We start from the raw sequence: 24,376 nt of genomic DNA on the forward strand, positions 1-24,376 counted from the left end.
TTCATTATACTGTCAGGCTGGTTTTACTCAAGACCTGGTGGAGGAAAGAGGCCTATTGTTGACCCTCACATTTTGTTTTGGGATCTTCCCTTTTCACTGAGCTAGTGTGGGCCATCAATATATGTGCTCATATAGGCCTTAATTTTTTTTTTTTTTTTTTTTTACTGTTCACCAGGATGGGAATATTACTCTAGCTAGAGTAATATTTTATGCTTAGGTAAGTTACAGTCCTTCTTTAAAGTTTTATAATTTAAAATTATTTGGAAATTGTATCTAATTTCCTCATTAAGAGAGCCTAATAGCCAACTTTTTGTAGAAATTTCTGTAAGTGTTTAATCAACTATGAATGATATACCTATAAACTGTAATGTGTTAGAAATATAAATTAGTCAGTATGACACAGAAACCAGTCTTAAAATTGAATTTAATGCCCTGTAGTATCAGATTAAATTTATCTTCTATATGATTCATGTATTATTTTTACTGCAGCAAGTTAGAAGTAAGGAACATTTTAAGTTCTTAAAATTTACTGAGGCTTATTTGGTTACAGGCAGCATTCCTACAGCCTTGTTGATATAATAACCTGAGAATTTATCTGTAGAGCAGAGACTGAAACTTTTTGGTTATAATCTATAGTAAAAAAAAAAAAAAATGCATTTATATAAAAACTCAGGTTATGCATTATGGAACAATACTTTATGTTCAGTGTAGTTTGTTTTTTATTGTTTTCTCTTTTAAAATATGCTAGTTAGGCAATGGCACCCCACTCCAGTCCTCTTGCCTGGAAAATCCCCTGGGTGGAGGAGCCTGGTGGGCTGCAGTCCATGGGGTCGCTAAGAGTCAGAAACGACTGAGCAACTTCACTTTCACTTTTCACTTTCACGCATTGGAGGAGGAAATGGCAACCCACTCCAGTGTTCTTGCCTGGAGGATCTGAGGGACGGGGGAGCCTGGTGGGCTGCCGTCTATGGGGTCGCACAGAGTCAGACACGACTGAAGCGACTTAGCAGCAGCAGCAGCAGTTGTAACCTATGAAATTGATTTCATTATCTACTAGTAGGTGTTGACATTTGTTTCTAAAAAGAAAAAAAAAAAAACAAAAACCCTTATAGAGGAACTGATACTTATGGAATATTTTCTGTTGGTCAGGCACTTCACTAGGCATTTTATAGGTAAAGAAACTGGGTCTCAGAGAAACTAATTTGCAGACAGTTAATTCAACTGCAAAAAGGTGAAGTCAGGATGTAAACTAGGTCTGTTGAACTACAAAAACTTCTGTACTCTCATACTGTGCTGCTTCTGTATATAAAATTGTGATGAGCTAGTCACTCTGCTTCACCCAAACACCCATATATTCTGTAAGGTAGGCTTGGTTTGAAATTATGTGTGCCATTCATTTACACTTTTCTTAAAATCTTCTTTTTCCTCACCAAATGTCCAGCAACCTCAGAGTTTTTAATGGTTCAGACAGTAAAGAATTTGCCTTCAGTGTAGGAGAACAGGGTTCAATTCCTGGGTTGGGAAGATCCCCTGGAGAAGGGAATGGCTACCCACTCCAATATTCTTGCCTGGAGAATTCCATGGATAGAGGTGCCAGGTGAGGCTGCAGTCCTTAGGGTCACAGAGAGTTGGACACAGCTGAGCGACTAACACAAACACATGCAATGCAGAAGTACATAGTGCTGAATCTGGTCCTTAGACTATAAAAGTGTTTCCATCCCACACATATCCTACACATTTCCTTATCTTTGTGGATCATAGTTATCACTTAAGCAGTGTTTTTTATATTGCATTTTAAAATAAGCTCTGAAGTAATGTTTTAAAACAATTATAACTCATAGAGTCAAGTTATTATCCTTTACCATGGTACCCTTGGGAGGCCATGTACTTACTGTAGTGATGCTAGTATTACTTAGAATATTTTTGAAACTTTTCTTTTGGAATTGGCTTTGAAGACATTTTACAAATCATGTAAAAAAGCCACCTCAGTGTTTATTAGTCACAGATTGTCCTCCTTTATCCTTATGACGTCTTCTTTCCTTAGTTTTGCTTTTCTTGTGCTGATTTAGCTCTTCTACCCACCTGTGCAGGAGCCAATACCCTAAGAAGCCCTAGAAGATGGGTGTGTTGGCCAGAGTTCCAGGAGCAAGAATTTTAGGTTATACTGAAACTGAGTGCTGTATAGGGAGAATTCTGTGAATCCAAAAACCACCCTCTGTGGGCTGCATAAGTGCCATAAGTAATTTGCACAGGGGTAAGGACTGAAGTATCTATGAATCACAAAAGGCTGTAGAAACTTAAGTATAAACAATTGTGTACAGCATTTTTCTCCAGTGAAAGTCACAGAAGCCAAACCAAGCCATTCTTTGTTCTCAGGGTCCCCTTTGCCCTTCATTGCTGCCACTCAAAATCTCTGGGAAGAAGGACAAAAAAGAACTTGGGGAAATGGTTCTCCTGTAAAACGGCATTTTCTTCTCTTGTGATGAAGTATGACATGGTGGTGGCTATCAGTGCTCGAAACTTTAATTAGTGAGAGGCCTAATAAAAAATAGGGAAGCTTCCCTACTAGCCTAAATTAATGTAAACAGGTCAGGTTTTGTTTGTGTTTTTATCAACACGTCATGTTTCTAACAGGAGTTTCTTACTATTTATGCTGATTAATTTGACACCATTTTACAAAGACACTTATTGGGTATTATAAACAGTCAATGGTAAAAGATCCATATATTATCTATATTACTGCCCTCAGAGATTATTGGTATAGACAAGTAAAACATCTATGCAATATTAACAAAAATAAATTTATTTAAAAACATGAAAGGTGTCAAAGGCAAGTGATCTCCCCAAGGTTAAAGCTACTTAACACAAAAGTTAGAATTATAACCATGGTTCAAGAAAAAAAATTCTCAAATAATTTAACTGAGTTTCTGTTATGCCGTATCAAGTTGCTTGCTGAAGTTTGTGGTCTTTCAGACCAACATTAACATTCCAAATCAGTCAACAGCTCTAGTGGAAAGAGAATTCACTGGGGAATCAGGTCAGGGTTTTAGTTTCGTCTTTGTCTATTGTAGTAAGCTTTTACTCAGGGTGGCTGCTTTCTCCCATTCTCTAGCCAGGGATTCCCCCAACCTAACATTGTCCATTCTTTATATTTAGCCTCCTCCTGGGTCTTGTCAACTGTTTGAATATTAGTTTTTTTCATTTCTTACATCTATTCATAGCCATCACTCTAGTAAAAGACTATATTACTTCACATCCCCTACCTCATCCTCCCCAACCTTAGACCATTCTTCACATCACTGCCACAAAAGTCATCTTTTATTTTTTGCTGAAATATTTTCAGCAGCTCCTATTGAATAGCCGATCAAGTTTTTCCCTTCCATATTTTGGCCCCAGCTTGTCTCTTCAGACTCACTACTCACCATATGACAGTGCCACTGAAAACCAGACATTCTATAAGAATGATTTTAAGGTTTTTCTATGGTGAAGGGACAAAATGGTTATAAACTATGTTTACATTTTTTCCAGACTAATTTCTGTAACATTACATTTTACAAAACTAACCAGCTGAGTTTTGTTTAAGCTTTTGAACAAGCCTAAAAGTTGTTTCCTAAGGAGAAGAAATCTTTTGTCACCCCCCCCAAGAAGAAAGTATATTCAATTTCTTAACCTTCAAACAATGTCAGTCTTGCCACCTGTGCATTGGATAGCCAAAACCGTGAGGATTTTAATTTAGCAGCATAGATACTCCAGACTAGAATTGACTGTTGTCAAGCTCCTCTGAGAAACTTGACTGATCAATATTTGAGGAAAGCACTCAAGAGTACTTCTTAAGTACTAGAGATTAGTATTTCTCAAGTACTAGAGATTGGTTAATCACTAAAAAAGATGTTTACCTGGGTTTCATTAATTAACCCCCCAGTGATGTCTTCCATTTTATTATTAAAACCTTTGGTGTTAGCAAGGGTCAGCACAAGAAAAGGCCCAACAGAGAATTTCTACAATTCTGTAAAGCCTCCTGAATTCACTTGTGTTGCTGAGTGGTGCTTATATAAGGAAACATGCAATAAATTCACTTGTTCAACAAACATTTAACTGAATGCCTGTTGTATGTTGGGTGTCAGTGCCATATGTAGAAAAATATTAGACCTATAGAATCTACCCTTATAAACCATTCAGGCTAATGAATTCAGACACTCAAAGCAAGTAAATCACCATAAAACATGGTAAGTACCCTAAAAAAGGAGAGCAAAGTATGAAGATACAGAGAATGGAGTAACTTGTTCTGCCTGGAAAAGAAGGGGAGGACTTTGTAGAACATGGGGTATTTGAGCAGTGCTCCGAAGAAGAATATGCCTGACTGAAGACTGGATTTGTAAGCTTTTAAATGGCAAAAGAATTGCAAGTAGAAAGGGTTCAAAACATGAACAAGTATAGTGTGCTTAGAGAAAACGAAGGAGTTAAATGTGACTGATGAAGCTGGTTAGACGAGTATACAGACCAGGGTAGTTTTTATACCTGTGTGTATGTATTTAATATATACATTTAATAATTATTTGTTTAAATGGATTCTTTGTATCAGATAAGATTGTTACAACCCTCTAAGTTCTTTGCTTTGCCTTCCTTGCCAGAGAAGTTAGTAATAAAACTCACCTTTGCCTGGGCTCTTGGTACATTCAGCATATTTGCTTTTCTTCCCCACGTGTAAGAAATGATTTGTGCTTTCTTGCCTCTGTTGTGAGATCCCCTGCTTGACACAGAATGTCTGCTTTCTTCCTATCCTGTTATTCATTCCGTAAATATTTATTGAAAACCCACTGAGAAAATAGTCATGAAATTTACTTTTGCTTTTTTAGTGTCCAAGACCTTCATGGCCCAGTTTCCCTTCTCTATGTGAGTATTTCTTGACAACTGCAATTCACTTGGCTTTCATTTTCACTTGGGGCTAATTCTGCAGTGTTTTACAACTTAATAGGTATAAAATTCTTTCATTTGTGGTAGTGTGATCTCTCCAACTAGAATGCTAGCTTCTTACAGGGCAGGGACTGTATCATCTGCTTCTTAAGAGTATTTTACAACAAAGTACAGTGATGAGAAGGGAAAAAGAAGCTATACCCCTGTTAGTGACTTCTTGATGATGAGTAATGAGGTCATGGCATATGTGTTTTGCTGTTTACAGAGATGTGTATTGAAATGTTAAAAAGCTTTCTAAGACATACCAAGCCTTTGCTCAGCCCTCACTTTTGTATATTAACATAGGAATGAATGATGCAACAGAAGAAATCTGGAAAACATCTCTGGGACTTGGATATCATGAACTGAAAATTTCAGAATTTGGAGGTAAAGGTATTTCTCTTTTTCCAATTAAAAGTCATGAGTTGGAAGAGAAGATATAAATCACTGAAGCAATGATGTGGGAGAATTGGGTTATTTTCTGTCTTACCATAGAATTAGTGGTGTCAGAATAGTAGGAACCCAAGAATTTATAATCTGATGGTGTAGTATTGAAATAGAATAGTGGCAGGAATTTAATTGCTCTGTCCGGCAAGCAGAGATTGGAATTAGGTAAGGGCAAGGTTCAAGTTAGGAAGTAGGCATTTGACAGGATTTGAACCAAGGTTTCTAATACTCAGAGTCATGCCTCTTAGTTAATAGGAATGAAGAGGAATGAAGTACTCTTCACTTACTAATTCTCCATAGGCCTTAGTTCCTTTTCTTTCCTTTCTAGGTTTTATTGTTTGTAACAGATTGCTGCCTCTTTTCTGGGTTAGGGTGGGGGTCAACAATTCAGGATTTCCTTAGTGATCCCCTCCTTGCATCCCCAACTCCCCGTTGGTAACTTACCCATCTTACAGGGTGGTTATGAAGATTTTAACATTTATACATATCGAGTGCCTAAATGGAGCCTGGCTCATAGTAACTACAAACGTTAGTTGCTACTGTTATTGTTGTAGCTATTATTATTTTTCCCTGAAGTTTAAAGGAAAGGCACATTAATGAAAAATTAATGTGAATAGTATTAGGGAGACACCTAAAATTAGTGGAAAGTGGAAATGTTAGTCGTTCGTCATGTCCGACTCTTTTTGATCCTGCCAGGCTCCTCTGTCAATGGAAATCTCTAGACAAGAATACTGAGTGGGTAGCCATTCCTTTTTCCAGGGGATGAATTCTTAAAATAACTTTTTAAAATGGCTTAGTTACTAAGAAGTGGTATAATGATGACAGATGCTTGATAGAAAGTAAATCTTAATCTCAATTAAGAATGATACCCAAACATGAAATGGTGTGGCTCAGACGGTCAAGAACCTGCCTCCTATGTGGGAGACCCCAGGTTTGATCCTAGGGTCGGGAAGATCCCCTGGAGAAGGAAATGGCAACCCACTCCAGTATTCTTGCCTGGGAAATCCCATGGACAGAGGAGCCTGGTGGGCTGCAATCCATGCGTCACAAAGAGGTGGACTGAGCAAATGACACACACACTTAGTAACAGGGTGATCATCTGTTCCAATTTGTCTTGATTTACATCTCTTGTCATGGTGGAATTATTGCTTAATGCTCCCTTTCACTCTCAAATGACTTCATTTGGATAAAAAAATTACACTGTCACCCTAGTTACACTGAGAGTGGAACTAAGTGTGAAATTACAAAAACAAACAAACAAACAAACAAAAAAATACCCCAAAACCCTGTATTTTGAAAGAATTTATAGTTTTTAGGCTCAGATTAAAAAAAAAAAAAAAAGGCATCCTAAGGTTAGTGAGAACCTGTATATGTGATCATGAAGTACTACCAGCAGTCTTTGAGGAACTAGGAAATAAAACATGCCAGAACACTGAGCTTGGGCAAAAGTCTAAAATCCAGGCATAAAACTGGATTCCAGACAGCAGGGAATTTACCTTCTAATCCTAGGAAATTTCTGAAGTGGACTATTCAGCATTGTTTTAAATCAGAAAGCCCTGCTCATCATGAAAGCATGAAGAATTATGAAGAACTGATTAAGTCAGAATAGAGGCCTTGTTTTTTTCCCTTACTATGTGCATAGCCAGAGATGTCCTGTGCTATCCCTCTTCTTGGGCAGTGGTTAGGGCAAGATAACAATCACTATACACGTAGCGTCAGGAGGGCATACAGCTTTCTGCCTGGAACGCATCCCAATAAGTAAAACACATGAGACACAGCAAAGATAGGCTGTTATCTCTTACCTGAGTGGCTGAGTTGGGAAGGAAACAACAGGGCAGTAATTAGTAGTAACACTTTGCTACTGAAGTAAGACACTAATAGAAAATCACAGCAGCCTCTATTAATATAATGGGGCTTCCCAGGTGGCACAAAGAATCCTGCCCAAGCAAGAGACTTAAGAGATGTAAGTTTGATCCCTGGGTCGGGAAGTTCCCCTGGAGTAGGAAATGGCAACCCATTCCAGGATTCTTGCTTGGAGAATCCCATGGACAGTCCATGGATTTGCAAAGAGTTGGACACCATTGAGCATGCACGTATGTATTAATGTAATTCTCCTAGAGGGGAGAAGTTTAGGAAAGTATAGTTCTTTCTGTTCCTAGGGAAGAAAACCACTTCTTATGGGAAGATTCCCTTGACCCCCAAGGCTGCACACACACCTCCATGCCCCTGTGATTAACTCAGAACAGCACCTAAAACAGTCTAATATAATTTTTACTTATCTGTTTTGCTCCTTCACTCAACTTGGAAGTCTGTGACAGTAGGGGCAATCTCTTAATCACTGTTGTATCCTTATCCAGCAAATAGTAGATTCAGTTCAGTTCAGTCGCTCAGTCGTGTCTGACTCTTTGCAACACCATGAATTGCAGCACCCCAGGCCTCCTTGTCCATCACCAACTCCCAGAGTCTACCCAAACCCATGTCCATTGAGTTGGTGATGCCATACAGCCATCTCATCCTCTCTCGTCCCCTTCTCCTCCTGCCCCCAATCCTCCCAGCATCAGAGTCTTTTCCAGTGAGTCAACTCTTCGCATGAGATGGCCAAAGTACTGGAGTTTCAGCTTGAGCATCATTCCTTCCAAAGAACACCCAGGACTGATCTCCTTTAGAATGGACTGGCTAGATCTCCTTGCAGTCCAAGGGACTCTCAAGAGTCTTCTCCAACACCACAGTTCAAAAGCATCAATTCTTCGGTGCTCAGCTTTCTTCACAGTCCAACTCTCACATCCATACATGACCACTGGAAAAACCATAACCTTGACTAGACGGACCTTTATTGGCAAAGTAATGTCTCTGCTTTTCAATATGCTATCTAGGTTGGTCATAACTTTCCTTCCAAGGAGTAAGCGTCTTTTAATTTCATGGCTGCAGTCACCATCTGCAGTGATTTTGGAGCCCCCCAAAATAAAGTGTGACACTGTTTCCCCATCTATTTGCCATGAAGTGATAGGACCAGATGCCATGATCTTTGTTTTCTTAATGTTGAGCTTTAAGCCAACTTTTTCACTCTCCTCTTTCACTTTCATCAAGAGGCTTTTTAGTTCCTCTTCACTTTCTGCCATAAGGGTGGTATCATCTGCATATCTGAGGTTATTGATATTTCTCCTAGCAAGCTTGATTCCAGCTTGTGTTTCTTCCAGCCCAGCGTTTCTCATGATGTACTCTGCATATAAGTTAAATAAGCAGGGTGACAATATACAGCCTTGACGTACTCCTTTTGCTATTTGGAACCAGTCTGTTGTTCCATGTCCAGTTCTAACTGTTGCTTCCTGACCTGCATATAGGTTTCTCAAGAGGCAGGTCAGGTGGTCTGGTATTTCCATCTCTTTCAGAATTTTCCACAGTTTATTGTGATCCACACAGTCAGAGGCTTTGGCATAGTCAATAAAGCAGACGTAGATGTTTTTCTGGAACTGTCTTGCATTTTCGATGATCCAGTGGATGTTGGCAATTTGATCTCTGGTTCCTCTGCCTTTTCTAAACAAGCTTGAACATCTGGAAGTTCACGGTTCACATATTCCTGAAGCCTGGCTTGGAGAATTTTGAGCATTACTTTACTAGCGTGTGAGATGAGTGCAATTGTGCGGTAGTTTGAGCATTCTTTGGCATTGCCTTTCTTTGGGATTGGAATGAAAACTGACCTTTTCCAGTCCTGTGGCCACTGCTGAGTTTTCCAAATTTGCTGGCATATTGAGTGCAGCACTTTCACAGCATCATCTTTCAGGATTTGAAGTAGCTCAACTGGAATTCTATCACCTCTACTAGCTTTGTTCATAGCGATGCTTTCTAAGGCCTACTTGAAATTCCAGGATGTCTGGCTCTAGGTGAGTGATCACACCATTGTGATTATCTTGGCCATGAAGATCTTTTTTTACAGTTCTTCTGTTTTGCCAAGAGAATGCACTGATCATAGCAAACACCCTCTTCTAACAACACAAGAGAAGACTTTACACATGGACATCACCAGATGGTCAACACCGAAATCAGACTGATAATATTCTTTGCAGCCAAAGATGGAGAAGCTCTATACAGTCAGCAAATATAAGACTGGGAGCTGACTGTGGCTCAGATCATGAGCTCCTTATTGCCAAATTCAGACTGAAATTGAAAAAAGTAGGGAAAACCACTAGACCATTCAGGTATGACCTAAATCAAATCCCTTATGATTATACAGTGGAAGTGAGAAATAGATTTAAGGGACTAGATCTGATAGATAGAGTGCCTGATGAACTATGGAATGAGGTTCGTGACACTGTACAGGAGACAGGGATCAAAACCATCCCCATGGAAAAGAAATGCAAAAAAGCAAAATGGCTGTCTGAGGAGGCCTTACAAATACCTGTGAAAAGAAGAGAAGCGAAAAGCAAAGGAGAAAAGGAAAGATATAAGCATCTGAATGCAGAGTTCCAAAGGTAGCAAGAAGAGATAAGAAAGCCTTCCTCAGCGATCAATGCAAAGAAATAGAGAACAGTCGATTAATTCTTGCCAAATGGTTAAGTGTATGTTTTGTAAACCACATGTGGTATTTTGTCAATTCATTCTAGTCTGTCCTTCCACAAGGCTGAGTGACTGAGCTAGGGGTCAAATCCACCTCACAGAAAATGTGTCATGTTCATGGGAAAGTTTCCAGCACTTCTGCAGGACTCTGCACTGCCCAAACGGGCACTCCAGTGTCATTCTGAAAGTTATGTATCTGTTGGTTGGTGTAAGATTTTAATCTCTTCTAGGATAAAACTCTTAAGACTCCATAATCAATATAGGATATAAGATGAAATGTGACTAGCTATCAGATAATTGGGATTCATAGATGATATAACCAAGTCCATTCCAGTTATGGGGATGCTTTGTTGTCCCTTATTCATTCATTTATTATGTAATTTGACTTTTTTTCCATCACATAGTAATTAATCACTTAACAGTGCTCTAGGGTGCTGGGAATCAAAGATGGAGCAGTTTGTGCTTCCAGAGCCAGCCTTCACATGGTGATCAGGAAAAGGGATACATAATACTTCCAACTTCTTTTAGACTAGGTATTCTAAAACACTTAAATAAAGGGCTATGGGACCACAACAGGTGGTAATGGTCCTGGGCATTGAAGGATGGATAGAAGGATTTATTAGGCGAGGTGGGGAAAGGGAGGGAGGGAGTAAAGGGAGCACTTTTGGGGTACAATTTGCAAGCAGCACTCTTCCTCTTCCAGTGTCTCCAAAACCTATTCTCTGAAGGCAGGCTGGCCCTTCCCCAGTGTGCTCTGCAAGAGGGAGCTTTGATGCTTTAGCTAAAGGCTAGGTCTGTTACCAGCACGTGGATTCATACAGCTTCCCATGCTGAGTCAGGTACAGTTAAATAATCTAAAAAATAATTGTAAAACTAGAACATCTTGTGACTCTGGTCATCTGAATTTTGAGTCAAATATTCATGATAAATTAAAAGTCTCAAATGTAGAATATTTTAGAAATATAGTTTTATTACTCGGAAATACATACAAAAATTCAAACACAGCTAAAAAACAGTTGCCAAGCAGCAGTCCTATCCAACCTGTTTTAATGAACACATAAAACAGTTATAATCAGCATAAGACAACTTAAGTTCTAAAACAACTTACTGTCTTCAGGGTCTTTAAATATTGAGCTTAAAACTGATTATTCTTTACAGCTGTTTAATCATCCCCCCAACTATAAACTACTAACTGTAATGGTTTTGAAAACTGGAAAAATGTTTGTCCATTTCTAGTCTTCTATTACCTTATGATCTCCATGGTGTCTTAAAAATTCCCAGCAGTTGCTGACAGAAAGCATTTGCAACATCCAGCAGCTGACTGTGATACTGGAGTTTGGGCCTAAGAGCCCTAAAACTATTCACGGTGGCAAAATTTTTACTTCCTATTTTTGCAGTTTTGCTTATGTCATATTTTGTCCAAGCAGACTAGGTCTCTTTGTCAGAGAAAAAAATAAAAAGTGAGTTACTGTTTTTCCTGATTGTAGATCCAGTATACTCCTTTATCTATTTTTCTTTTTGCTGTGATTCAGGTTTTAAAATATTTTTTGGCAGTGTTAGTGTTTTCTGCATATTTAAACTCATTCTGAGCTTTAACATATCTAACACTGTTTTTTATATTTCACTTTGCTCTTTTCGGGCCTTATCATGCCAGTTTTTCCTTCTTTTATATGTAACCTTTGACAAATTGACTTCATCAGAGAGCTCTCCATGAGATGCTTTAGTCGCCCATTCTCTGCCTTCTTCTCTAGGTTCATTTAACTTTTAAAAAATGTTCAGAATTTCATCTAAAGTTCACCCTTTTATGGTCTCCCTCACTACTGTAACTAAGAAAAAAAAAACAAAAACAACTGGAAAAGGTAGTGGGCTGACAAGCAGTAGGGCCTGCTTTTAATTTTGGTTTTGAACTTGACTGTGTTCTTCTGTCTAGTCTAGCATCCTTTCTTTCATAGCTGAGGAGCCTGAGGCCTGGAGTAGATTGGATATCCTCTGATACACTGAGGTTCAGAGGAGAAGTCGTCTAAATTTTAAGTTCTAGATTCCTGAAGTTCTCTTTCTACATCCAGCTGGTGACAAATGCCTATGGGACCTCTTGTATTTGTTTCTCTCCATCTCTGCTGTCCCTGTCTTAGCTCTGCCTTTCTTTCTCCTCCACTGAACTCATTTAATTATCTTGAGACCTCTGCTACAGTGTTATGAACATACTGACTTGCTTAAATTTGTTGATGGATCTCTACTGGCTATAAGATACAGTAAAAACCTCTTCCTTAGCTCGGCACACAAGGCCCTCCACAATCAGCTCCAACTTACTTTCCCATTGTCCTAGCCACAGGCCTCCTCCCACCCCAACCCTGCACTAGCCCTGTGGCAAGAACTTACTTTCTCTAATGCATTTCTGCTATTTTGCACTTGAGCTTGTTAGTGACTTTACAAAACTGGGCACCAAATCCTGATGAGTGCTGAGCATTTCAGGTATAAAAATTACCCAACGTCACTGCATATCTCATTCATTCAGTAAACATTTATTGATGTTTATTGTCCCGATACAGGCATAAAATTTAGTATCCTTGCATGCCCTCTGTGGCTTCACACTCTGGAGAAGACAGTGGCAGTGGCAGGGCTACAGTCTAATAAGCCCCCATATGCATAAATGCTAAATAAAGCCTCAAATCCACTTACTTTAACAAGCCACTTAGATCACACTGTGTTATCTTAGATTACACTGAACATGTGTTCTTCAGGGCCTTTATCATGACTACTCTCAAACCAATTCTATGCAACCCAATTCTTAAGCATTATCTTCTGTTTACTATTTTTTTAAAGTCAATTAAAGGATTACAAATTTATTCCAGTCAATTGCAGATGCTGCTTTTGGTTTTGTATGCTTGCTTGTTTAATATTTCTAAGTTTTCATTCTGACCACCTCACATTTGGTCCATCTTCTGACTTGAAGACTGTAGCTCTGATTTCAAAGTTACTGATTAAAAGCAATGGAGAGAACAGAACTAAGGCCCAAACTTTAGGAAGCTCTGTCCTGCTTTTCTAGCATTTTCTATTAAACATGCCCCATACTACCTTATTAACATTTATTAGTCTAAATGAAATGATGGTAAGTCATGCATAACAAAGAATTTTAGACTGATTTTTAAAAATAACAATCATTAAATATCTATTATAAATATTTATTTTAAAATAATTGAAAGATGTTACATATATTACATACTACATATAATGGCACATGTCAGCCTTTTAAGCTTAAAAATAATCTTTCCCCAAACTGGGATTGACTTAGACTCCAAGTATAAAATGACTCTTGGCCTATAGCACCAACCCAGGCCCAGAGGAAAGCCAATTTTGAACCTGTCCTCTGGCATCGGGCTTCCTGATATGACACCGAGGGTCTTCTCCCTCTGGTTTTGCTCCCTGGCAGTACTGAGGGCTGGCACAGGGACCCATTTGACTGAACGCTGCAGGCCTAGGAAATCAGGGAATCTAGAGGACGCAGGGTCCTCCTTAACAATTTTACAATGAAAAAAAATGTGCCTTATTGTCTTTGCTTTTGATCTATACAACTACAACAAGACTACATGATGGAAGAAGGTTAGAATTACTGAAATACATTTTCTCCGCTGGTTTTTCTCTTTGGAAATTTAAAAGTGTCATGATAGGAGGAGCCTTAAAAGTCATCTAGTTCAATACTGGTAATCTGTTCCACTAGTATCTCCTTTTCCTCAGATTTAGGTATAATTCAAAGTTTTAAATGCCATCCATATGCCACTTTGTTAGACAAACACATAGAAATTTAATAACACTTTTCATTTTTTTTTCTTAATTTATAAGGACAATTCCTGCCAAATGTTCTGGCTTATGGCTCTCCTCCTCTTCATAGTATGTTTAAGTTGCACATTAAGAATCCAAAAAATACCACTATGGAATTTTCATAAGCAATATCCAACTAATCAGTAAAACACAGTACATAGTGTGAAAATTTTAATTTATTCCCCCTCCCCCCAGCCATCCAGAATATATACCCCTTTGAGAAATGTGAGAACTAAAAATACCAACAGAGTTGATCTATATAGAGAAAAGAATGAAAAACACATACTACACAGGAAACATCCCCTAAGTCCTCCCTAGCCTAGTAGTGCAAGTTAATGGTATATATCTGGCAGTCTCACCTTTCACTTGATGTATAAAGATTTTACAGGACAGATTTAAAGTAAAGATAGGCCTCTGATTTTTATTTATTTATTTTTAAACCTAGCAGATTTTTTAAAAGAGGCTATATTAAATGACAATACATTTTGAGTCGGGGAGAGAAAAAATTAAAAAACCCAAAACTTCTTTCGGTTTATTCAAAATAAAAATACACATAGAATTATGAAAATATAGGTTTACTATTTCCACCATGTAAGTTGATGCTGCTGTTTGAAAGGCTTGCAAATTGTTTTTCCAAGTTTTTAAAGCTCATCTCGATCCCTCAATAGAGTATACCTATATTCACTGGGTGCTAGTTTCTGGAAGGAGCTCTCAGGTGGACTGCTTGCGACATCCTGGACTTCCTACATGGGAAAGAAAAAAACATTTTTATATCAATATATTTTATAGATATATTTTAATAGGAGTATTAGATGCATGGTAATTGCCCTATAATTATTTATTAATAATCAATAAACTATAGCTACTATATGCCAAAGACAAGAGTTGAGTTTGAAATCTTGCTTTCCCTGTTTCAAATGCCCTTACTCAGATTCTCCAAGGCAGGGCTACCACAGAGCCATTAACCGTTGATCTGATGACAGTTACTGAGGTGTGGTGGAGAAACAAAACATCTGACACCTGGGTGCTTTCCTAGAATATTCTGTAGAAGGCAGTAAAATCCTAAGCTGCCAAAACCCTTCCATTTTACAAATGACTGCTAAGATTATTAAAGGCACCTGTAGCCTGGCAGGCAACAGTCCATGGTGTTGCAAAAGAGTTGGACACAACTTAGCAACTAAACAACAACAATTCTGGAGATAGAGATCTGGACGTCAGCAGTTACAAAAACCTAGTTGACATAAAGAAGAAAAACACTTCGATACTGTTAAGAAATTTCTGTAGTATTTTACTTGTATACCAACAGTACGTAAAAATATCCAGTGGAAATATAAGAGTGACGTAGAAGAATTTCAAAAGGACAGTGGAGTCTATCCTTTACATTGTGAGCTCAAGAGTAAACGTGATTATCATTGTTTTAATATTCCCTGTAGTTTACACAGGCACATAGTACATGTGGTACACGATATATATACATATAAATATATATAATGGCACATGGGAAGCAATGTCTTCACAGACTTTACTTTTTATACTTAGTTACATTCCCCTTCCCCAATACATTTATTATTTTTTGCTAAGATATGTTTGGTTTAATTAATCTGAAGCTATATTACTATGAAATGAACATGTATTTGGTGCCTACTGTGTATTAGTATGCAGAGATAAATACAAGAAGCTGAGTATCTAATATGGAAATTGAAACAAATCAGGATAATACAATAATGGCAAGCCACATCTTTTCTTAATCTGATAAAATACTATGCAGGCCTACTTTGGGTTACTGCCAACAAAGTTTTCTTACATCTATAGTTGCTTAATTATCAAAGAAAATCTGATCTCAGATTGCAAGGAAAAAAGCATGTTGTCAGATTCCCAAAAGTAATTGGTAACTCTGAACTTAATTTGACTCTTAAAAATTCACTTAGTTTTTATTTTTCTTTAATACTTGGTGGTTCTTTTGGCAAAAACAGTGTATTGACGTTCTGGGCATATGCAGTAAGTGTTTTGGTATATATCATCTCTTGTATATATCATTCCCTCTCAGTATAATGGTAACAGACATGATATAAATCAATAATGCATCAAAATGCAAATTTAGGGGTGTTTAACAAAGCAGGTACTTATACAGAATTTACAAGGTAACTTGGAACAGAAGAAAATTCTCAGGTTAAAAATATGTATCTGTATGTCAAGCAAATATAAAATTGTATTGGTAAACAGTTGTCAAGCATTCTACATCTCAAACGGAAAAGCTGCATTAAACTAAGTTTTGAGCATTATGAATACTGTGGTGATGAAGGCTCTTAAGATATCAAATCATTATTTTCTTTATAGTGTGGTGGTCACTCTCAGCCACAGTGGAAGGCTTAAGCAATTAATGCAATCCACTGATTTCTTTGCTACTCTACCTGCTTCTAATTCCTACCTCCTACTTCTATATGAAGCTAACTGTATTTAACCCTTTTATGGCCACTTTCCACCAAGGACTTACCAGACAACCTTTGTTTATATGATCAAGGAACTATACTGTAATATTCTTACAACTTTTCTGAGGGTTTAAAATTTTTAAATGAACATAATTTGTATATTATCTAGTTTGTTCAGAATTTTTTTTACAGAAATATTCAGGACTGGAAACTCAAGCTTATGCAAGAGCTTCAGAGTCTTTTCAAGACTAATTGAAAAAGAAAAAAAAAAGAGTTCCCACTGAGAAACAAACAAGAGTCCTACCTCTCCTGGGGCTGTATCAGTTGGGTCAGGACCATGATGGAATTCTCTGTGTAGTTTTCCAGAATGTAAGTCAAATACAAACTGCTTGAGTTTTCCAGGAATTCTAAAACCAAAGTAAAACAAAAATTTAGCTTAAACTATTTAGATGGACTTATTCTATTTTACCAACTTCACAACATTAAAAACAATTTTTAAAAAAACTTAGCTACAATCCCACCAACCCACCATAACTAGTAACAAATAGGCCAGGTACATCTCAAAACATTTTCACACAGTTGTAAATCATGATGTCTAGTCAATTGTGTGTTCCAGTGCTTGCACTTGTTTTATAGAAAATTTTCTATGCTTACTGGAACAAATGCTTCAGAATCAAGATGGTGTCCTAAGACTTATTCCCTTATGTTGGGCATTTATAAATTTTCCTTAATATATATAACTGCAAAATCTTATGTTCTGCAAAATTAAACTAAAAATAATAGGAGCTCAAGGGAAAAATAATGTAGGAACTAATCACTTAAAACTATGTAGGTCTGTCCTGAATTAATTGAAGGAAGACTATATTACAAAGCTCCACATCCATTTGACAAAGTGTTTGGAAGGCAGAATTTTAAGACATGGGAAATAAAGAGAATCACACAGAATACAGAGACCGATGTGAGCACTTCAGAATGACATGGTGCTTCCAAATATGTAAGGCTTCTCCACCATTTACAAAGGAAATTAGACAAAGACTATGAAATAGAAAAAAAATAAACTAGTTACAAGTCATAGCTTGTTAAAAGTCATAGCTTGTTATATAGGTTTGTAACCAGATTACTACTAAGAGCCTAAAAAATACTAGTACCCTTCAGCTCCTCCAGCATTTGATCTGTGTGTCAGCCAGATGACACCTTAACCTGGAGCTTAGCAGTCTTTTTTGAGATGCAGGGCATTCGCTGCCAGCATAACAAATTTTATCAAAATAATCTAAACCAGGGTATAGCTCTTTCATGTTTTTCTTAGAGGGAGAACTTTCTTCACAACTTAAACCACACAGGCAGTTTCATCGGCTACCTTAACATTGTGAAAAGCAAAGCACTTCTCAAAGCCATCAAAGTGGCCTTTTTAAAAAAAATGTCTTCATACATCACAAAGACAAAGGCATTGTGTTTTATGGTGAAAAAGCTTTCCTTAGTGGCTTCAAACTATTCTGAGGAAAATAACATGAACCAACATCAGTTCAGTTCAGTCGCTCAGTCGTGTCCAACTCTTTGTGACCCCATGGACAGCAGCACACGCCATGCTTCCCTGTCCATCACCAACTCCCACAGCTTGCTCAAACTCATGTCCATTGAGTTGGTGACGCCCTCCAACCATATAACTCACTGTATATTTGACATCATTCCTGTAATTACCAATTATGGTATGAGCACATCTGCAGGACAGAAATATGCACTGCAGCAAAATAGACCAGTATAAAGCTAAGCAGATTTACATAGTACCAGCCTTTTCCTTCACAATTATTTCCCTGAGTTGTACCTGATAAAGGAGGAGTGATGAGTTAATGTTTAAGAACTTAAAGTGGGCAAATTATGGTTACAGAACATCAATATTGACTACTGCTTGTCTACCTGTTTGTTCTCTGAGGTCTTGCCAGCACTTTTGTCTTTAATACTAAAATCTGTTTGGTAATTTGATAAGTAAAAGACACCAGCATTTTGATTTCCATCTCTTCAGAAATTAAGCATTTTCTCATTGTTTTAATTTCTATTTCTGCTCATATGAATTGTTTGTCCTCTGCTGAGATCCTGGTAGAGATCTGGCCTCTACTGAGATCAATTAAAATTCATTATATTTTAAAATAGAAACCTGTTTCTCCCCCTTCCCCCAATCCATTGCATGAATTAAAATGCAGGTCTACAAACATTTTATTTCCTTCAGTAGAACTGATTTTTTAAATGACTGTTTTGGTAGCATATCTGGCTTGTGTTAATATTACCAGTTTTTCTTTTTATCCTCTCCTGAGGTCCTGCAAGTGCTGTTTCTTCTCTTCAATAACTCCCACTGAGATTAACAGCCAATAACTTCATTGTACACCCATTTTGGCTCCCCACTAGCTCCAATGCAACAGAGGCCAGCAGGTGCCAAATGCACAGTTTACAAATACAAATGGCTGTCAGGTAGCTGTATTGACAGAATGCCTCTGAAAGGGTCTCTGGTACAGAAGAAATTGCACATGTACCAGACAAACATTGAGAGGATATCAATTTAATCTGACATCATCTATTGTCACCCACAGCAAAGTGCTCAAATATATTCAAAGAATTGCAAATCTATAATGTTTAAGATAAAGCCCTTGCTAGTTTGTTATTTAAAAATGTTCAAAGATGGTCACACCAATACAATGTGAATTGCTTCTGCTAGTCAAGAAATAATTTACAATTAAATCTTAAGTGTAACAGATTCATAGAGTACACTCAAAACAGATTTTTCCCCTACTTGATTTTTTCCCCTTTGTCAACATGTGGGAGAACTGTGAGTAAAAGCAAAGACAAGAGAGAGAGGATGAATCTGAACTGATGTGGTAGAAAAACAGATGACAAGGAGTTCTTACCTAGCTTGTGGCTAGAAATTATCCAGTTATTAGGTAACAATCAGTGAATCAACAATACATTGTCAAGAAAACAGACAACACAGTTATCTGCTAAAAAGGAAGATAAATAGACCCTTACTATAATAAATTCAATTAAATTTCCATACTTAGGGTATACTTTTTCTAATTAGAACCCCTAAGTGTTTCTCTCTCATCCTCTGCTTTTTTGTTTGCTTACAGTATTTATTTTTAGGTGATGCAAAATTTAGATATGGTGAAATACACAAAACATAAGTGTATTATTTAAACGAGCTTTGACAAATGCATATGAGGTGAGAAGTATTTTTATTAAAAATTTACATACAATAGAATTCATTTTTTAGGCTTAAGTTATATGAGTTTTAACTTATCTTGTTACCACCTACACAAACAGGAAATAGAACAATTCCAACACTCACTCCTATCTTCCTCTTCCCTTTAACTCTTGCTGATCTGATCTATTCCCATAATTTGTCTTTTCCAGAATGTCATGGATATGAAATTGTGAGACTGGCTTCTTTTATCCATCCCCTTTGTTGCATGCATAAAAATGCATGTTCTTTTATTCATTGAATAGCATTCCATTGAGTGGATATACCACAACTGGTTTATCCATTCACCCAATGAAAGACACTGGTTCTTTCAAGACTTTGGTGATTGTAAACAATGCTACCACAAATGTCTGGGCATAGATTTTTGTGTGAACATAAGTTTCTCTAGGTAAAATACTAGGTTATATGCATGGTGTATGTTTGACTTTTTAAGAAAGTGCCAAATTGTCTTCCAGAGTGGCTGTATCATTTTTGCAGTCCCACTAGCAATGTATGAGAGTTCCTTTTGCTCCATATGTCAATTATACCTCTGTTAAGCTGGAAAAAAATGGGGGACATATAATTTGGAGTGGAGAGGGAATCGATCTATGTGGGTTGAGCCAATCAGATGTCTACAGAATGTAGGCCAAGGGGTTTAAGGAATGCAATCAGATGATTTGATGAGAGTTAAAAAGTCATACAGAGTTCAGGCTACGTCCCATCATGGTAAATCAGAACAGCGTCCAGGCAGAAGTTACAGCAGGGCAGAGGAAAAGCTGCTCTACAGAGAGGAGGATGGGGCAGATGTGAAGTCAGAGCCCAGAGAAGAGCTCCTGGGCCCCAGAGGAAGGGAAGAAGAAAGCAGCTGCCCAGCACTTGCAGTGGGTCAGCCTAGCTCCCCTCAAGCAGTTCCCTTCCTTGTCATTTTCTTAATAGTTTTTCAGCATAAACCCCTTGGTTTTGAGCTTCACCGGGTGAGTTATTTTGTTCCTTGAAACTGCAAATACTTAACAGCAGAACTATCCAACACAACTTGTGTGACGATTGAAAAATACTGTATATCTATGCTGTCAAATACAGGAACCATTACCTGCATGTGGCAACTGAGCACTTGAAATGGGTTTAGAGTAAGTGAGAAACTAAATTTTTAATTTATATCATTTAAATTAATTTAATGTAAACTTAAGTATCTATATAGGGCTATTAACTATCACATTGGATAGCACAGCACTATGCCTTTTGACAAAGGCTCAAAAACAAGAAGCACAGTCAGTAAAAGACAATGAAAGAGCCGTTTCCCCTCTACCAACAAAGGGAAAATCATGATGGGGAAAGTGTCCCATAGCACCGAAACTACAAGGATGTTACTGAGGATGAATCAAGTAAAGTCCCATTAGTAGCAGTGGTATTTTTTCATGGGAAAAACCTGGATTTCAAACAACAGAGGTTATTAGACAAATCATGAAACAATCCATTCAAAGGCAAGCTATCTGGCCACTAGAAATAATGGAAAAATACTGATGAATGGGAAGATGTTTGTAATGTGTGGATAAGTTAAAAAGAAAATTTATAAAATAGCATGGTTCCAATTTTATAACACATACATATATCTAGATCTCTTTTGTGGATTTATAGGTGATTTTTATTCTTTGGCATTTTATCAACTTTAAGAATTATCCACAAAGAAAATACTTTTATAATCAGAAATAAAGGACAAATTATATGCTTAACAGATACATAGAGAGCAGACATCTTTGCCTGGTTCTTGACGTTAAGAGGAAAGCATTCAGTCTTTTACCATTAAATATGATATTAGCTGTGTGTTCTCTGTAAATGTCCTTTACATTTACAGAGATTTACATTTACAAGATTGAGGAAGTTTCCATATATTCCCAGTTTCTTAAGCATTTTTGTCATGATGGATATTGAATTTTGTCAAATGCTTCTTGTGTATGTTGATGTAATCAGTATATGCCTAATTACTCATTGATTTTTGAAAGCTGGAAGGAAATGGCAACCCACTCCAGTATTCTTGCTTGGAAAAGCCCATGGATGGAGGAGCCTGGTAGGCTACAGTCCACGGGGTCACAAAGAGTCGGACACGACTTAGCGACTTCACTAATGACTAAATGTACCAGCCTTGCCTACTTGGGACAAAGCCCACTTGGTTGTTGCTATATTATTCTTTTTTCACTAATTGCTGGATTCAATTTCCTAGTATTGTTTACTACTTTTTAACTCAACTTATACAATAGTTTGAACTCATTCAATGTATCTTGTCATTTAAGTTACTTCTTTGAGCTTCAGCTTTCTGATATGTGAAGTGAGAACAACTGTTTTATTTATCTAACTGTATTGTTTTTATAGTCACAGACTTGGATTTAAATCCAAATATATTAGTGCCTATAATAATCACATGACTGAGCGACTGAACTGAAGAATCATAGCTACCCCACTAAACACTAGCCATGTATCAGACACTGTTCTAAGAGTTATACACATTCATTTAATACTCACAACAACTCTGTTAACTAGGTAAAATTATTATCATTCCTGTTTCACGATGAGGAAACAGAGGCATAAAGGTCTTAGGAAACTGCCCAGGGTGATAGAACTAATAGATAGCAGACTGGGTCCAGAGTCTGCACGTAACCACTGTACTCCACTGCCTCTTTAGTGACTCCACTTCAGTGAAGTTTCTAAATCTTGCAGAGCTTAACTTATTGATTATAAAGTAGAAATAATATCTACCTTCTAAACTTGTTATAGATTAACTGAGAACACATATAAAAGTATAAAGTAGGGCTGGTACAGTGCCTGGCTCTGTCAGTGCTTGATGTCTGTTTTGCTGGCAAAACCAAATAAGGTAAAAATATATTGGAATGATCTGAAAAGTAAAGTACTTATAAATACTACATAGCAAGATCAGGTGTACAAAAAGTATGTTATAGGAATATAAAAATGGTATTTAGGGACCTGGACCACTGTATATGTATCAGCCCAGTGGCTGATAGACACACTCAGAGAATTAAAACTACAGAGATGAATAGGAGAGGTAGAGAATAGGGCAGATGAGTAACTGATAAATATTAGGATATATTCCAGATATATACATTCAGAATAGTCAAACTCTTAATCTTATAACAAGTGATGAAACTAAAAGCAAATTAAAAGCATTTAATGAACATCTACTAATGCCACCACAAAGCACTTAGTATAGCAAGAGATGATGAAAACTAAATATTTGCCTTTTAAAAAGATTCTCAGGGTAAAAAATCTGCCTGCCAGCGCAGGAGACATGGGTTCGATCCCTGGTCCAAGATCCCACATTCCTCGAAGCAACTAAGCCTGTATGTGACAATAACTGAACCTGTGCTCGAGTCTATGAGCCACAACTGTCAAGCCCGTGTGCTGCAACTACTGAAGCCCTTACACCCTAAAGTCCGTGCTTGGCAACAAGAGAAGCCGCTGCAATGGGAAGCCTGTGCACTGCAATGAAGAGTAGCCCCCAGTCACCATAGCTGGACAAAAGCTGGCACAGCAATGAAGACCCAGCACAACCATAAATAAAACTATACACACACATAAGAGATTTTGCAGCACCTTGTTTTTTTTTTCAATCAAAAGCCTGCCTTGGGTTTAAAAAAAAAAAAAAGAACCCCTAGATAATGAAGAACGAAACCAGGTTGTCAGGGTTACAAGGGTAAACATTTCTTTTACCTGTCCCTCCAAGTTCTTTATCATCTCATTCAATTCCTGGTTTGTTCCCTCTAAGTTGAAGGAGACAGGCTAGTTCATCACAGCAGCAACCAAACTGCTAAATTAGGGAGATACCCACCCCTGTAGTTTCAGTTTCACGTTGCCTCGCTCAGCTCCTCACCACAACCATGCCCCCTGAGTAGTTTAAGGAATTATGATCATAATTTTCAGTGATGCAGTGATTTGAAATAAACGACCTAGATCCCAGAATTGGGGAACTCCTTAGCCTTAGAGTAGTAACTTGTTCATTTCCCTAGGAGTGATCTGACATCCTGCTGCTTTTTCCCGTTACTGGGGCTCTGGTGGGAGCTTACGTAAGAACCCCTGAGCAAAGGAACAGATGGTGGGGATTTGCAGGCCACAATTTTTAGAAGGTAAGTTTCTCCAGAAAGCCCTTCAACAGTCTTTACACTAGACCCCATCATTTATTCTCTTCTTTCAGGGCTGGCGAACATTTCCTAGGCCTGCCCCTATGTGCTTAGGCTTCAAAACTTCCCCCAATTCCACCTCCATATAAAATCTTTTCCTTTACCTTTGGCAAGAAATCAATCTGGTCAAACTACATATATATATATATAGATAGACAGATAGATAGGTAGATAGATAAATAGATATAAAACAACTAAGGATTCAGAGATGTGTGATTCAGGTATTAACAAACAGTGCCTCTTCAAACATCTTTCACATTCACACTTACACTGCTTTTTTATGTACTGAAAATGTAACTGTTTTGGTATCAAGTGTTAGGAGCTTGAGGTTTGGGGGTTCAGTATACTCTGACATGACTTCTAGCCCTGCCAGTGATTAGTGGTGTGGCCCTGATGGTTATGTTACATCCCTAAACCTCAGGTTCTCTGAGATAAGAGATGAACAGAACACTGGTTAGCAGTTCCCCGCACCAGGCTGCAATGCCTGCCTTTAGCATGGGAGGAGACTGTGCATCATAAATCTGCTTTCTCTCTCCTTACCACCACATACTTCCACCAGTTGACTCCAGAACTGCTGAGTTACTAAGTAAAAGTAATAGTAATTACAGTAATTTATGGAAACGGCTTATCATTTAAGCCTTAATTACCATGCAGCACAATAACAATTACACAAGCCATTAAATGTGTCAGATTCACTTTGCTGCATGTCTTTTATTTTTTAACACTAACATCTATTCACATAGGCTCAGTCTGTAGCTCAC

The 24,376-nt window shown here is 37.7% G+C and overlaps 1 protein-coding gene and 1 long non-coding RNA gene across 2 annotated transcripts in view; one reads left to right on the top strand and one right to left on the bottom strand.

Annotated features, from left to right (window-relative positions):
* Positions 1–900: 900 nt before the first annotated feature.
* LOC123332876 lies at positions 901–23,016 on the top strand. The gene is made up of 3 exons (XR_006550020.2): positions 901–4,893; positions 5,260–5,340; positions 19,602–23,016. It is a non-coding gene; the product is annotated as an uncharacterized LOC123332876 (long non-coding RNA).
* Positions 14,189–24,376, bottom strand: part of ERP44 (endoplasmic reticulum protein 44) — a 94,339-nt gene continuing 84,151 nt past the window's right edge. Inside the window, exons 11-12 of the mRNA XM_025281808.2 lie at positions 16,507–16,609; positions 14,189–14,516 (exon numbers count right to left, since the gene is read on the bottom strand). Of these exons, the coding sequence (XP_025137593.1) occupies positions 14,415–14,516; positions 16,507–16,609 (205 nt within the window). The 3' untranslated portion in view covers positions 14,189–14,414. The remainder of the gene's footprint in view (positions 14,517–16,506; positions 16,610–24,376) is intronic.

Source organism: Bubalus bubalis, chromosome 3 (assembly GCF_019923935.1).
Source record: "Bubalus bubalis isolate 160015118507 breed Murrah chromosome 3, NDDB_SH_1, whole genome shotgun sequence".
Taxonomy (NCBI): Eukaryota; Metazoa; Chordata; class Mammalia; order Artiodactyla; family Bovidae; genus Bubalus; species Bubalus bubalis.